Raw genomic sequence first — 14,961 nt, forward strand, 5'->3', positions numbered from 1 at the left:
AATAGCAGCTCACTACAATAAATACGTAATGCCCGGTCTTCTATGTAAATCGAATGCTTTTTTTTTTTCCTTTGGTTATATTCCTGAATAGAAGCGCACATGTTTATTTGATATTTGGACTAAAATCTTCACACATTATACACTTTACATCATTATTACTTTAACATGGAAAAGGTTTCTGCTTTAGGTATGTGTTCAGCATTTCCTTTCATCCTACACTTACCCAGAAATATGTAGACACAGAACTCACATGAAATGCATGTATTCCAAATAAACAATATACTTGTATTATTTACCCTATATGCCTCACACGCAGATAAGGAGTCTTCAGCTGGGAGAACTTTTTGCCTGAGTTGAGCTCTGTCAAGGGGGGTAAATGGGATAACAGGCTGCTTGTGCTGATCGATACATTCACAAAACAAAAGAAGCTGATGCAGAGGTGCGAAGGGATTTAAGGTGGGCTGGGATTACGAGTTTTTTCATAGGCTTCAGGGATTCTAGTGTTAACTACAGAGAACAGAAACGGTTGGTTATCGTGGCTACTTTCTATTATTCTGCCATAATGCATGTTCTCAGCTGAAGTTAATGCATCCCTTTAAGCCCTCAGGTGGTGAGAGAAAGCCTGGGTATGCATAGTGAGGCCAGTCTTATATGACATTCTCTCAAGGCGTCAGCCAGCTATTTTCATAGACCACAATTCTAAATTGTACTATGGAGATGAATGCTTAAAAGAAATGTCATATTTTAAAGGAGCTGTTTTATCTAGTGCTGAATCACAGGCGGAGTTATAAAAGTCAAGACTATCTAGCATTGCTGGAATAGGGGAAGACAGAAAAAGATCAGAAATGGATACAGCAAGGATAGAGGGATAGATATATTTAGGGTTTCTGAAAGAAATTTGACGTTTACAGGTAAGAGTAGGGAGAGGTAATGACAGTGAAAAGTGTCATAAGGCAAAATACAGGAAAGGAGAACCCTGTGGATCTAAGGTTACCATGGTGGGAGACAGGCAATGAGACAAATCAGACCTCTATTTAAAATGGCTGAATACTACAAATATCCACCTCCTTCTTAAAATCACATGGATGCAATGTTTATAACCTCAATGTGTGCATTAATAATCAAAGACATCTTAGCTTGAAAATGGAAGTGTTTAATAAGTTTTACGGATTTTATTTCCATGTTTGGTGCTCTGAAGACAATTTGTTTTTTTAATTTCTAAGAAAAAAAATTTCTCTTAAAAACACAATTTCCAATGGCAACTCAATGCATACTATGACTGAGGGGGACAAAAAAAAAAAAAAAGATTAATTATTTCCATGCACTGAAGCACTTTAATAAACTCCACAGAAAAAAAGACCTGGAAATGAGCCATAGAAGAAACAATTCCATAGAGCATCATAACCCAGCCATGCCCTTCATTCATTGGTCAAAAGTCTGTTTTTAATTCAAAATCAAAAGTGCAAACCACCATATGAAGTGGCTTTCCATATGTGGACTACTTTAATTTTCCAGAGCTGACAATATTTTAGCAAAAAATATATATGTGTTTTGCACATTATGCAGATGACATGAAGTATGGATTAAGCAACTCAAGTAACATGAGCTTTTTTAGGGACATTTTTGATATCATTTATTGTTGTCCAGCTTTCATCACTATTAGGTCCGTTTCTATCAGAACCTTTATGTCTTGTTTCTATGAAAACATTACATTAAAAAAAAAAAACTTCTGTTCCCGGCCACCATTACATGGGGTAAGTAACATGAAAAAAAAACGAGATAAAATATAGATCACTTTTGCTTGGAGAACTCCTTTGACATTAATATATAAAAATCAATAAAGATTATAGTCTACACATATAATATGATAAATCAAAGAAACATGATTTAAATGTTCCTAAATCATTAACACTGAGAAAGAATTACAAACCTTTCCACTTTGACACTGAGGTCATCTTCCAACTGCGATGCTTCATCTGAGGAGATGCTAACTTCTGCCGGACTAACTTGACCAGAACATATTCCATTATCTGCAGACATTCGAAATGAAAAACAAACGTTTAACAAAGCAGCAAGGAAACTTGTTGTGAAATTTGCACACTCTTGAGTACTCATTACTTTCTGACTTTGTGTGTTTTTTCTTTTCTAATGTCCCCTCTGCTGCTATTTGTACAGAACTGAGAGGATCATGTGTTTTTTGATACTAATGCATGCAAAGTTGACCCAACTTTTTCTTTTCGTAAATAATGCATTCAATTTATGATTTATACTCTCTTTTATCACATCTTTATAAAAGATGGTCAAATCACCTGAATGCTATCTTTGAAATAATGCAGTAAACAAAGATGCATATGCTTAAGCCATAAGATTATGATACCTCTTGAAGAATCTGATGCAGCTATTTTTGATGATTCTGAATTGTCATATGTGCTTTCCAACTGTAAACTCCGATTTTCAATGGTTTCCTCTTGCGACACAGAAGAGGCAGTTTCTTGTGAATGAAGTGATGCCGTTGAAGATTCATTGCCTTCATGCTGTTGTACTTTCTCTGTGTGCATCTTTCAAAACATAGCACACATTTAAACTACTTATACATTCCACAAAAATTAAGAATAAAGTCACTAAGAATGCAGATTGTTCAAATAAAATTGTTTGGGGATGTCTACTTTCAGCACTTCCAGAAAACATCTACAAATGGTCTAGAAAGAAGGCTACTCATACTGTAGAACTACAGAAGTATGGTAAATTAATATGATTAAACATTCAGAATTAAAAAGAAGTGCTTTCCCAAATTTGAGGAGATTACTTTATGAAACTCAGAATATTTGGCTCTTAATGCATTTTCATATCTCATACTAAACGTTCCTACTGGCTAACTGGAATGAAGCATGTAATCAAATCCAATATCACTGAAAGCATGCTGGACATATTGCTGGAATGAAAAAAGGTTTTAGAATGCACAGTATGCATTTTTGCTTAAATGTACTGTTAAAAATTTATGGTTATACTCTACATATGAAACTGCTCATCACAGATCAACAACTATAGTGCTCATTACTTCCACCTCCTTCTATCTGCCACTATTTCTTGACAATAAGACACCAAGCAACCAGCTCTTCATTAAAATATCACCATTAATTCCTTTAACCTTAAAAAATATATCAATAAATGGCTTAGCAACAACTTTGACACTTTTTCACATTAAACATAAAACCACAATCCAAAATGTACAGAAATGAAGAATTTGAGCCAGGCTACATAATTATGGACATTTTTATGAAAAATTACAAAAAGCAAAAGCATTTTGGAGTGTCTTGGGATTTTAGTTATGGAGTACTCTTGTGGTATAACTGTAGGAGTGTAAAAGGAGAGGTGTTTGACTCAAGTAACATTTTTTTCTTTTGTATTCCCTTATACCTCCCACATACTCACTGTCCTTAAATCCAATCAAAGTTTATTAAAAAAATTACATTTTTTACTTACCTGTTTTACTTTTTCTATACGCTTTATAAGCTCTTCCACAGGGACACTACCTGCAATAACTTCAAGGGGAATACCATTACCTCCTATAAAGAAGCTGGAAGGTATACATACAACAGGATCTTTTACATGTGACTTAAGGAACTACACAGCTTGGATTAGCTGGAATTTACAGTGAAAACATGCATAACTGAAGAGTCTCTAAACAAAAGGGTATTTGACTATTATTACACAAGCTCACTATTAAAAGTAAATTATTTTTATCCCCACAGAAAAAATGCTTTGATGAAGGATAACGTTTGGGACCAAAATAAAATCATAAAAAGCACACAGAGAAAAAGGTAAAAATGTCAAAAGATAGTAAATTGAGAAATGAACAGGTGTGGGTGACATAAATGCACAAAATAGATGAGTGAAGCAATTTGTGAAAATTAAACAGATAATGTTCAAAGATCAGATAAAACACACATTGGTATTGCAGTTTCCCCAAAGAGTTTGAACAACATTCAAATAAAGGAAAAAAATAAGCAAACACATTTTCAATGTTGAAATATCGGTCAAAAGGATACAAATTTGGGAAAACTGTGTACACGATTCACTAAACAAAAAATAAGAGGAAAAAGAAACATTACTAAATGCCAGAAAAAAATATCTGGAATTATATACTTGTAGTTAAAGTACAAAAGTAAATTATTTTCTGACAAAACAGTTTAACTGCATCTCTCTCTGTAATCAGTTCTAAACTTCTAATAGAGTGTTCAGAGAGTTCTCAGTTGACATAAAGAGTTATAATAATAATCTTTGCATTTATATAGCGCTTTTCTCACTACTCAAAGCGCTTAGCAATTGCAGGTTAAGGGCCTGGCTCAAGGGCCCAACAGAGCATAGTCCCTTTTGGCCTCTTACAGGATTCGAACCGGCAACCTTCTGATTGCCAGTGTAGATCCCTAGCCTCAGAACCACCACTCCACCCATACTTTTGAGTTGCTTTACTTTTTACGATACAAAGGCATATTAAATTCTTAAGTCACATATGCACAAAACAATCTTTCATTTATCTTTTTGTATTTTTTTTTTTTTTTTTTAAAAAACAGCTGAATGTTGCGTCTTCTGTATTTTGTTAGAAGAGATCTTACCATAATTAACAGCTTATAATCACTCTTTATAATTACAAGTTCCTGCATTCATTCTGCCTACATTATAGAAAGGCAGTCAATTTAGGATAAAGAAATATCACTGAGGATGCACACTGTTTATTTCAACTGTATAATTAAATGATTACTTCATCTTTAACCACTTCTATGTGGGGTCCATGCAATGATTTAGGGAGAGAAAATAAAATGCAAAAGTGGGTTAGATTTGCACAAAATACCAGTTTTAAAAGATTATCATATATTCTAGAGTTAAATTAATCCCTACAGGCTGCTGGAAGTCTTCAGAATCAAAATTCAATTTACTGGCCAGGTACACTAATGTGTACAATGAATTTGTTGTGATAGTATTGGTGCAACATACAATGACAACACAAAAGGGCAATACAAAAAAAACAGACATTGTAGGATTAAAATGTCCAGGCAGTCTAATGTGCAGGTATATATAAATACTGAGTACAAGCTCAGACCTGATAAGTAAGAGTAACAGCATGTTAAAAAATACTGTTTAGGCTATGGGTTGTTTTAGCTTTCACTGCACAAAGACGTCAGCCAGTGGGAAGTCTTTGGAATAACCGATGCCTTGTGTAAGCTGGATCAGCAATGATCTTTGCAGACCTCTTTTTATTCTGAACTCATATGGACTCAATGATGGCTGTGTAGAATTGGATCAGTACTGCTCAAGGGAGATTGAATTGCCTCAGCTGACACAAAAAGAACATTCTCCGATAGAATTTCTTAATAATGCATGTGATGTTATTGCCCCACTTAAGGTTTTGTGACAGCAGAGATCCCAGAAAATTAAATGATTCTGTCATCCCAACAGTCGAGTCTTTTATAAGAAAGTGATTCAAGGGCGATCCGGTTCACAAGGATCCGAGCAGCTAGATGAGACTTATTTGTGTTATGTCATCAGCAAATTTAAGAAGTTTGACAAATGAATGGCCAGAGGTACAGTCATTTGTATAAGGTGAGAAGAGTAGTGGGGAAAGGACACATTCCTGCAGTGCACTGGTACTAAAGGGCTAATGGATCAGACATGTATGTGCCCAACTGCACATACTATTTCCTATCTGTACAAAAGCCTGTGATCCAATGGCAGATTGAACTAGACAGGTTGAACTGGTTGAGGTTCTTATCTAGGATGTCTGGAATGACAGTACTGAAAGCAGAGCTAAAGTCCACAAACAGGAACCTCACAAATTCCCCTGGCTTATTAAGGTGTAGGTAAATAAAGCTCAGACCTAAATTCACTGCATCATCGACAGACCATTGGCTCTGTATGCAATCTGAAATGGATCGAGGAAGTCTTTTGTAGCATTCTTAAGATAATTCAGAATAAGGCATTTAAAGGTTTTCACACAGAGGTTAAAACTACTGGTCTGAAGTCTGTAGTCATTTAGGGCTATGACCTTTGATTTTTTTTTTTTTTTTTTTTTTTTTAAACTTCTAGAACAGTGTTTCTCAACCTCAATCCTGGGGACCCACTGTGGCTGCAGGTTTCTGTTCCGACCAGCTTCTGTTTTTAATTGGACTCCTGGGCTAATTAAGTGAACTGTTATTTCCCAAGTTCTGTGTTTTGGGAACAATTTGGTTAAAAAGAAAAAAAAAAAAATATTATATATATATATATATATCTCCATCCATTGTCTCCCGCTTATCCGAGGTCGGGTTGCGGGGGCAGCAGCTTGAGCAGAGATGCCCAGATTTCCCTCTCCCCGGCCACTTCTTCTAGCTCTTCCGGGAGAATCCCAAGGTGTTCCCAGGCCAGTCGAGAGACATAGTCCCTCCAACGTGTCCTGGGTCTTCCCTGGGGCCTCCTCCCGGTTAGACGTGCCCGGAACACCTCACCAGGGAGGCGTCCAGGAGGCATCCTGATCAGATGCCCGAGCCACCTTATCTGACTCCTCTCAATGCGGAGGAGCAGTGGCTCTACTCTGAGCCCCTCCCGGATGACTGAGCTTCTCACCCTATCTTTAAGGGAAAGCCCAGACACCCTGCGGAGGAAACTCATTTCAGCCGCTTGTATTCGCGATCTTGTTCTTTCGGTCACTGCCCATAGTTCATGACCATAGGTGAGGGTAGGAACATAGATCGACTGGTAAATTGAGAGCTTTGCCTTGCGGCTCAGCTCCTTTTTCACCACTGGGTCCCAAGGACTGAGGTTGAGAAACACTGTTCTAGAATGTTAGTGGAGGTCCTCACGCAGGCAGGAACAGTACACAGATCGGTTGAAAATGTCTGCAAATACTGTAGACAACTGGTCTGCACAGCACCTGGGTGTGGAATAATTTGGAAATAAGGTCTGGCACTGCAGTTTTTTCAATATTTTTCTTTTTGAATAATCTGCAGATGTCTTTTGCAGAGATGACTGGAGGGGGAAGGAGAAAAGAGGAGTGTACAGTAGATTAGTAACAGTGAGATCATTGGGTAGATTTATGTCGCATTGTCTTTCAAAGCACCCATGAACTAATTTAACTGATAAGTCAGACTGGGATCAGCAGAAATGTTTTTATTTTTCTTGTAATTAGTAACCCGTTTAAGGCCTCTCAGAAGGATGTGCTGTCATTTACAGACAATTGTTCCTGCAGCTTATCTGAGTACTTTCTTTTCGCACCTTTGATTCCTTTCTCCAAGACAGAATTGGCTTTCCTGTACAAAGCATACTCTTTGTCCTGGCGCAGTTGAGTTCTGGGGTGAACCAAGGACTATCATTGCTAAACTTCATAATTGTTTTTGTTGGAAAGCAGACATCTTGACAAAAACTAATATATTAAGTTACAGCATCAGTGTATTCTCTCAACATTGATATTCTATAGTCCTGGAATGCACCTCTCCCCCCTCATTCATAGGTCAAGAATCCTGTCTTCAATTCAGAAGCACTATATTATGTGAATATACCTTTCCAGTTTACACTGAAGCAGAGTTTTCCAGAAGTATAAAAAATATTTTAGCAAAAACATGCATGCATTTTCCACATTCTAAGCATACAAATGGCTAATGGACATGTAGAGTATGTGACAGGAGTTCTATAAGATTTTTTTTTTCCCCATTGTTGTTTTTCACACTGTTTGCTGTTGTCCAGCTTTGGCCACTATCATGTCCTATTCTATTCCAATCTTTTTAGGTATTTTCTTCATAAAAACACAAGATCATTTTTTTTCCCTTGGCCACTACTGCAAACTGCATGCAAGTAACATAAAAATATCAATTTTGAGTGGAATAGTCTTTAAAATGTGCACTGCTCACACTTATTTACTTTCATAATACTCATTTTAGCTGCCCTTATTTGTATTAGAAATGTATACAAAAATTTAAGCATAAATGTTCTGTACTAAAACAATGCCTATTGATAAATGACTTATTACCCACCATCGTTGGTGATGTGTAATTAGACAAAAGAACAAAACAAATGTAAAATTCAAGTTATTAATGCACTAAAAAAATTCAAATGGTGTTTACATATCAAGAAAAGAAGGGGTACAACCTCCTCCAAACTCTGCACCTTGGTTGGCTACTTTTTTGTATCTGACTACTTCAAAACCTGTGGAACTCCCCGTCTGAGTTGCATCAATGTGTGGTTTTGAATATAAAAAAAAATTTAAAGGTACTGAGGAATGGGACTGCCTCTCTGCTTTACTAAAGTTATGCTACCAAAGGTACATTCAGGGGAGAGGCATAGTATTTTGAAAGAGAATATAAGCCAATTCTTCCAACATTTTAAAACCATATCTTAGAACAGTCTAAGCAAGGGGTAGGTTCAGTATGGTGACAGAGAGGCATGTTTTTGGAATGTTTTCTTTTATACAAACACTATGGTAATAATGCACTCTTCAAATCAGATTTGTCAGAAGGCCACTTTGTCAAGTTTGTGACATTTGCTGTGGTGAGATTTATGTTTATACTAGACATTAAGCCCATTACAATAACGGGCGCTAGAACAGTAGTCCATAAACATTAGTAGGAACAGTCTATATTAAATGGCAAGAGACCTTTTTTCCTCATTAAATTTTTTCTGTAAAATGCCTGTAATCTTCTCCGACAGTAAAACTGGCTTTGCTGTCCGTAATATGCATTTAATTTTCTGTCACAACAGTGGGCAATCAACAGATTCTCTCCAGCAACTGATGTAATGTGCGCGAAAATAAATCTACTTTAATAGTCAATTGTATTGTAATATCATGAAAATTCGTATATTTAGGAAAACCCCTTCAACGACTGACACTTGACACTTTACCGGGCCAAGCTTCTTAATCGTAAATCTGACATCCTCAAGAGTGAACACTTGCACAACAATGGGGCTAAGAAGCTGGTCTCTCCGCGTCTCAGTACCCGATTGGTTTTTCATGTTTTATGTTTTAGGTCTTACCTCATTTACCGAAATCCAATTGGATCGGCTGTGCGATATTTTATAGGTCCCGCCCTCTCTGTCTTGTGTGACGCGTCAGGCGGCCTTTGAAACATCTGCTTTGAAGCATCGCACCGTGCCCTGCGCATGCACACTTCACCAGAAGACACACACACACGGACACTGGACGCACACAGGGGTTTTATTAAAGAGGATCAGTATATGGAGGAGACATTAGATAAATAACACCACTTATGAATGGTAATATTTAATGGACAAGTCATATTAATTCATGTGTCACATACTTAATGTTTTAATTTTTTAAATTTTTTTTTTTTAGATTTGTTACAATTTTAAGACTTGCCAAATTAAGATCATAATTTCAAAATTCCTATAAAACAACTTTGATGCTGTTGTTCTCAAGCTACCCTATAAATCCTGGGTTCACTCCATATAATGTGTGCTTAATCACATTTTAGTTGTACTGATAAACTAATATACATTGTTCATTAGGTTTTTCAAACCAAAGTAATTTGCTGATTAACTTTTAGTAATTAAGTGTGCGATTTTGGCAGCCCTGCTAATTGTGTCTCTCTGAGGTTAACCTTCTCCATCAACACATTACATTTTGAATGAAAGTTTAGTTTGGAATGATGTGTACATGGATGTGTAGGTATGTGCTAGGTTGACACCTTGTCCAAGACTGGATGTGGTCTTGTACACCATCTACCTGCAACCCTGAACTCGGTATGCCAGCTAGAAAATGGATGGTTGAATGGACAACTGCAGGCATGTTCATAATCACCCTATGATGAATCAAGTCTCCATTCCTTTTTTCACAGCTGCACATGCTACTGGATTAAAAAGCAAATAATTTTACCACTCACAGTTGATTGGTCAAATGATTTTGCTGTTAAAGTTTGCACAAATAGTGTACTTTTATTTCTCAACTAGTTGTATAATGACACAAAAGTGGCAACAATAAATGCTGTTTGTTGCCTTGAAAGCAGAGTAATATTTTCCTGCTTTACTAAACCATGCAGATATATATATATATATATATATATATATATATATATATATATATATATATATATATATATATATATATATATATATATATATATATATATATAAAAAATAAATAATAGGAGGGATACTTGTAATCCCACACCTGAATTGAAACCATAGGTCTTTACATTTTCTATTCTTAGACTAAGCATTTGATTTTTATGTAGAAAATAGATGTTGCTGATCTTTGAAAGATCTAATCAATAATTATGTAAAGGTTCAACATTTAAATTAATGCAGCTGTGATTTGATGGAGGAATTTAAATGTAAAAGGCTTTTTTTATTATGAAAAACTAGTATTAGAATTTAAGCCACAGTGTGGTCAAAAATACAATCAATACAGTATTATGAACATTATGTTCCAAAAAAAAAATGTTGTTGGAAGATTATTTAAGATGTAGCAGCTCAAATCATATCTACATCACTAGTGGAACACACAGATCTCCAGTTTTCAAGTGAGGTGATAGTCCACCAGTATAATCATAAACTTACTATATGAATATGTGTGATATTGGATTACTGTTGGCACTGGACACAAATAATAAGAAGCTGGCGGTTCTGTGTAGGTGTTTCTCTGGTTCTCAAATGAAGGGGACTAGAAAATGTAGTCAGAGGCAGTGAAAAGTCCAAAATGAAAAGAAAAAAAGTTGTTGAAAAAAAAAAAAAAAAAAACACACTGAAAACAGAACGACAAACCAAGAAAGAATGCAATGAAATAGTAAATCAAAAGCCTGAAAAATGTTTGTAATTACTTTTGGTTACTGAAAAGCAGATCTTCTGTTGGTTCGTTTCTAGCACATCTAGATATATTCTGTTCTATCATGGTCTCATGTGAACACTGACAAGTATCAGTGTGCTTGCATTTGTTATCCAGTCCAAAATGTGATCTGAATACATGTCAGGGTGGTGCATGCACTTCTCATGACATCAAGCAGTCCTGGTCATTATGCCAAGATTATTTTGAGGGTCTCCAGTTTGCATAATTGGCTTTGTGTCCAACCTGCAGTGTCATCGCTCATCTGTACTTGATGTGTCAGCAATGTAGGACAGTGCTCACTGTTGACCTTGCCTGTCACTGCTGTGTAGAGGTGTGTATGTACTGTTGAAAGGTAAAGTCACAGCTGCTAAGGTGCCCAACATACAATTGAGGGATCACTTTTGTGTCAGAGCAGCGGTATTTTGATTGGCTGTACTTATCGTATCAGTATGCGTGAGGTAGCGCACCGAGTCGTGGGGCCATGCCACATCTCCGGAAGCCATGCAAAGGAAACCCAAATGTGTGTTACACCAACAGTGTGAGGCACTTGACATTACAGGCTATGACTGGACACGCACGCTGCATCCGTGTCAACTGTGAGAGGTACTTGAAGCCCAATTTTGTTTCCACTGTCCCAAAATCATGAAAATCATGGGCCATGTTGCATGACTTGCAGCACAAACTGTCAACTGAAATGAAGATCAAGCTTCAAAGACAAGGGTGCCTAAGGTTTTTGTGTGACATATAGACAAACCTTAGTTATACAATTGACATCTCTAAAGGTCTAGATACCTAGCAATATCCATAGATGTAGTATTATATAGCATAAAGATGGTTGAAATATAGCATTATAATACATTGGGCAGCAAAAGGGAACAGCTCTCCCTTAGGCATGTCTAATACAGTGGTACCATATTTTGAGAGATGAGTGGACCACTGGGTTCCTAATAACTTGATGGTAACTGGTATTGACTGGAGAACAACAACAGACTTATTTCCCAGGTTAACCATGCAGGTATGATTGCATTGCCTTCTGTCTCCTAACTCTTTTGGGGCGGATGTCGACTTTTGTCGACAGGAGGGGTTGAAGGCGGATGTCGACAAAAGTCGACATCCAGGGATAGAGGGCGACAATCAGCTGTTAATGGCGACAAATCTCACTGTCACGTCACAGGCATTCCCTCTGTGCTTGGAGGAATGCTAGACTCGGCAAATAAACATTGCGTGAGTTGCGAAATGTAAACAGGCAAGATGGCACCGACATGTGAAAAGGCAGCGAAGCAAGTGCAGAAAAGAAAACACTCGCATTATGCGCATTTGAGCATTATCGCGGAGTCGGACTCTTGATTTTTCAGAATCGGACTTTATTGGCAGTGATCAGGAGATCGAGCAAGAGAGTTAGAAGCAGGCATCAGCTGATCAGACACCAGCCGATGCCGCGCCAGCGGATCTGCTGCCAGTTGCGTGCCTTCGCGCAGCCGATGCATCTACGGCAAGGTTCGCATAGGATAAATACACAGACATTGATCCGTTGAGAGCTGATCTGGGTACCGGAGTTTACAAGACGGCATGGCTTGCTGTTGGACATGACAGATCACCAGCTGCTGTACTTCAGGCTGCTCTCTCCTGATGCTGCTTTTCAGCTACTGTCAGACGAGACAAACAGGTAGGCAGAGATTTTTTTTGAATCGCGGGCTGCGTTTGCATCACATTCTCGTTTTTCAAAGTGGAAACCCACAACGAAAGACGAGATGAAGCGCGCTTTGGCATTACAAATAGAGATGAGACAGAATTGGTGATATAACTTCAGGGAGCATTGGTCCAAACGTGTTTTGTCCCCTGGTGGCTTAGGTACGTGCTGCTGCAAAGTTTTATTCACTTCTGTAATAAACAGAAGCAAATCCCATGGGGTGAGCCAGGCTATAATGCCATACATAAAGTTCATAAAGTTTCAGAAGATGAAAAGATGTGACAATACGGTTTTCATGCTGGCAGAAAACTTGGTGGCAGTGGCATGGCATGATGGCAAATGGGTGACTTGTCTCTCTACAGTACACACTAACAATATATGTTAGAAAGTGCAGCAACAGACAATTGAAAAATAGGCACCAAAGCAACACATATTGTAAGGAGTGCAATGTGGCAATGACTGAAATTGGCTGCTTTGAGCGAGATCAGACTTTGCTGTGTAAAATGTATGTGACATGTATGTGAAATCATAGAGTATGCAGGCTCATACGACATGCAAGACAGTAACATTTGTCAAAAGTAAATATTTTTTGTTGATTTGATATGTTAAACAATTGCTTTGTGTTCTTTTTAAAAAATGTTAGTTTTTGGAAAAATATTCAGCCCTGGGAGAAAAGAAACAAAAAAAAAATTAGCCCTAAAAGAGCTAAAGTATCACTGTATACATATACACAGCACAGTATGCAAGTTAGGTAGTGCTATGTTACCGTCTGCTTTATATCACTGTAAGGTCCTGTTTAGAATTCAAAACAAAGTAACAAGTGTGTCCGACTTATAAAATATTCATGTGTATATTAGTATGCATTTTAAATGTGTGGGGTGCTCCAAAAGGGATACAGGTGCTTTGGAAGAATGCTCATTTTAACAATATTAATTTTGCTAAGGTAAGATGATTGGATGATGATCTGTTAACATCTTGGTTGATGCTTTCCATCAGGGACATTTAAAAAAAAGGTTCAAGAGTTTGGGTGTGGCATAGGACAAAACTCCTTAAATTATTAGTAGACACTCAAGGATTGAAATATGAAAATTGTCCTATATTTGCATCAGCAGTAGAAATTAATCCAAAAATATTGTACTGCAAGGGTGGAAAGAGAGAAATGAGCCGTGGGTTTTAATAAATGCCTATTAACTGCTGATAATAATGAAGAAGCATATACAGAAATAGTTGTGTTAGCTTGAGAAAAACTGAGCTCCTAAATAGAGATTCTTCAAGGTACATATATGGTTGTTTGAGGCAAGGTTATTATAGTTAACGAAAACTAAAATCAAAATTGAAACTATTATTAAAAAAACATTAACAAAACCAAAATGAAAAACTAAATGAAACTATTAAAGTAGCTAGAAAGACTACCTGAAATAAAATAATAATTTACTAAAATAATTTTAGTTTTTGAATGAATCTCTTGCTGTTATTTGTTAACCCTTATAACTTTTAACTCTAAATCTGAAAGTCATCTACCACGAGCTGCCTGCACATATTCATCCCGTGAACGGTGGCTGGTGATGGAGGGCAGCTGTTCACACAGCAATTGCAGTGACAGAGCAAGCTGAATACGCACGTAAAGCGTGTGGAAAAGAAAGCAATTTACGTACCTCCTTTCTTTGCACTTGTTGTATATCAAGATGTAATTCAAACGCCTGAAATTGGAATGTGCTGGTCAACAAAAACTTTACCGTATGGACAGAAAAATCACGAGTGAGTAGCGTTTCAGTATGTTTCTCAGGTGCCTGCTTTTTGTTGACAGTAATTCACCTGCCACTTCGCACACAAAGTATACAAAGTATAGTAATCATGAAAAAAATTCAACCTCGAGATTTTGATGAATCTTGATGTTTTAGAACTCCCCGCGTCTGAAAATGCTTTTTTTTTTTTTTTTGGAACTGTGTGTGTATGTGTGTGTGTAAACACAATTTTTCAGATACAAATGTAACTAGATAGATGGATGAAATTTGGCATGTGTTTGTTACACCAAAATTGTAGGTCTGTATTAACTTTTGGGCCAAATCCATCAACCAGAAGTGGTACTTCACCTGAACACATTCTCGATTATTTTTTTATCCACGCAGCTGCAGAGTCCGATTTATTCAACTTTACTTTTATAATAATTGTTCAATATATTATTAATTTGATTTGATTTGTTGTTGATGGTTATTTAATGTACATTATATAATCATTGTCTTACAGTTTATTCCTCAAATATCCAGCCGCATATCTGAGTACACGAGAAAGTCTAGGGGAGACCACTCCCGATTTTTGAAAATAAAATGGCACTGATCAAGAGATTGACAAGGTCAACATACAAGATCAGTATATTGTTGCTGACCAATCACTTTTGCTTTAAAAACGTTGTTTAACAACAAAGCGATACAAACTTTGTAAAATTCCTGAGTTGGCAATGTCT

The 14,961-nt window shown here is 36.9% G+C and overlaps 1 protein-coding gene across 1 annotated transcript in view; it reads right to left on the reverse strand.

Annotated features, from left to right (window-relative positions):
- Positions 1–14,961, reverse strand: part of ubxn4 (UBX domain protein 4) — a 51,519-nt gene that overhangs the window by 28,345 nt on the left and 8,213 nt on the right. The window contains exons 3-6 of the mRNA XM_028806544.2: positions 4,050–4,078; positions 3,484–3,602; positions 2,378–2,558; positions 1,931–2,030 (exon numbers count right to left, since the gene is read on the reverse strand). Of these exons, the coding sequence (XP_028662377.2) occupies positions 1,931–2,030; positions 2,378–2,558; positions 3,484–3,602; positions 4,050–4,078 (429 nt within the window). The remainder of the gene's footprint in view (positions 1–1,930; positions 2,031–2,377; positions 2,559–3,483; positions 3,603–4,049; positions 4,079–14,961) is intronic.

This window comes from Erpetoichthys calabaricus, chromosome 8, assembly GCF_900747795.2.
Source record: "Erpetoichthys calabaricus chromosome 8, fErpCal1.3, whole genome shotgun sequence".
Classification (NCBI taxonomy): Eukaryota; Metazoa; Chordata; class Cladistia; order Polypteriformes; family Polypteridae; genus Erpetoichthys; species Erpetoichthys calabaricus.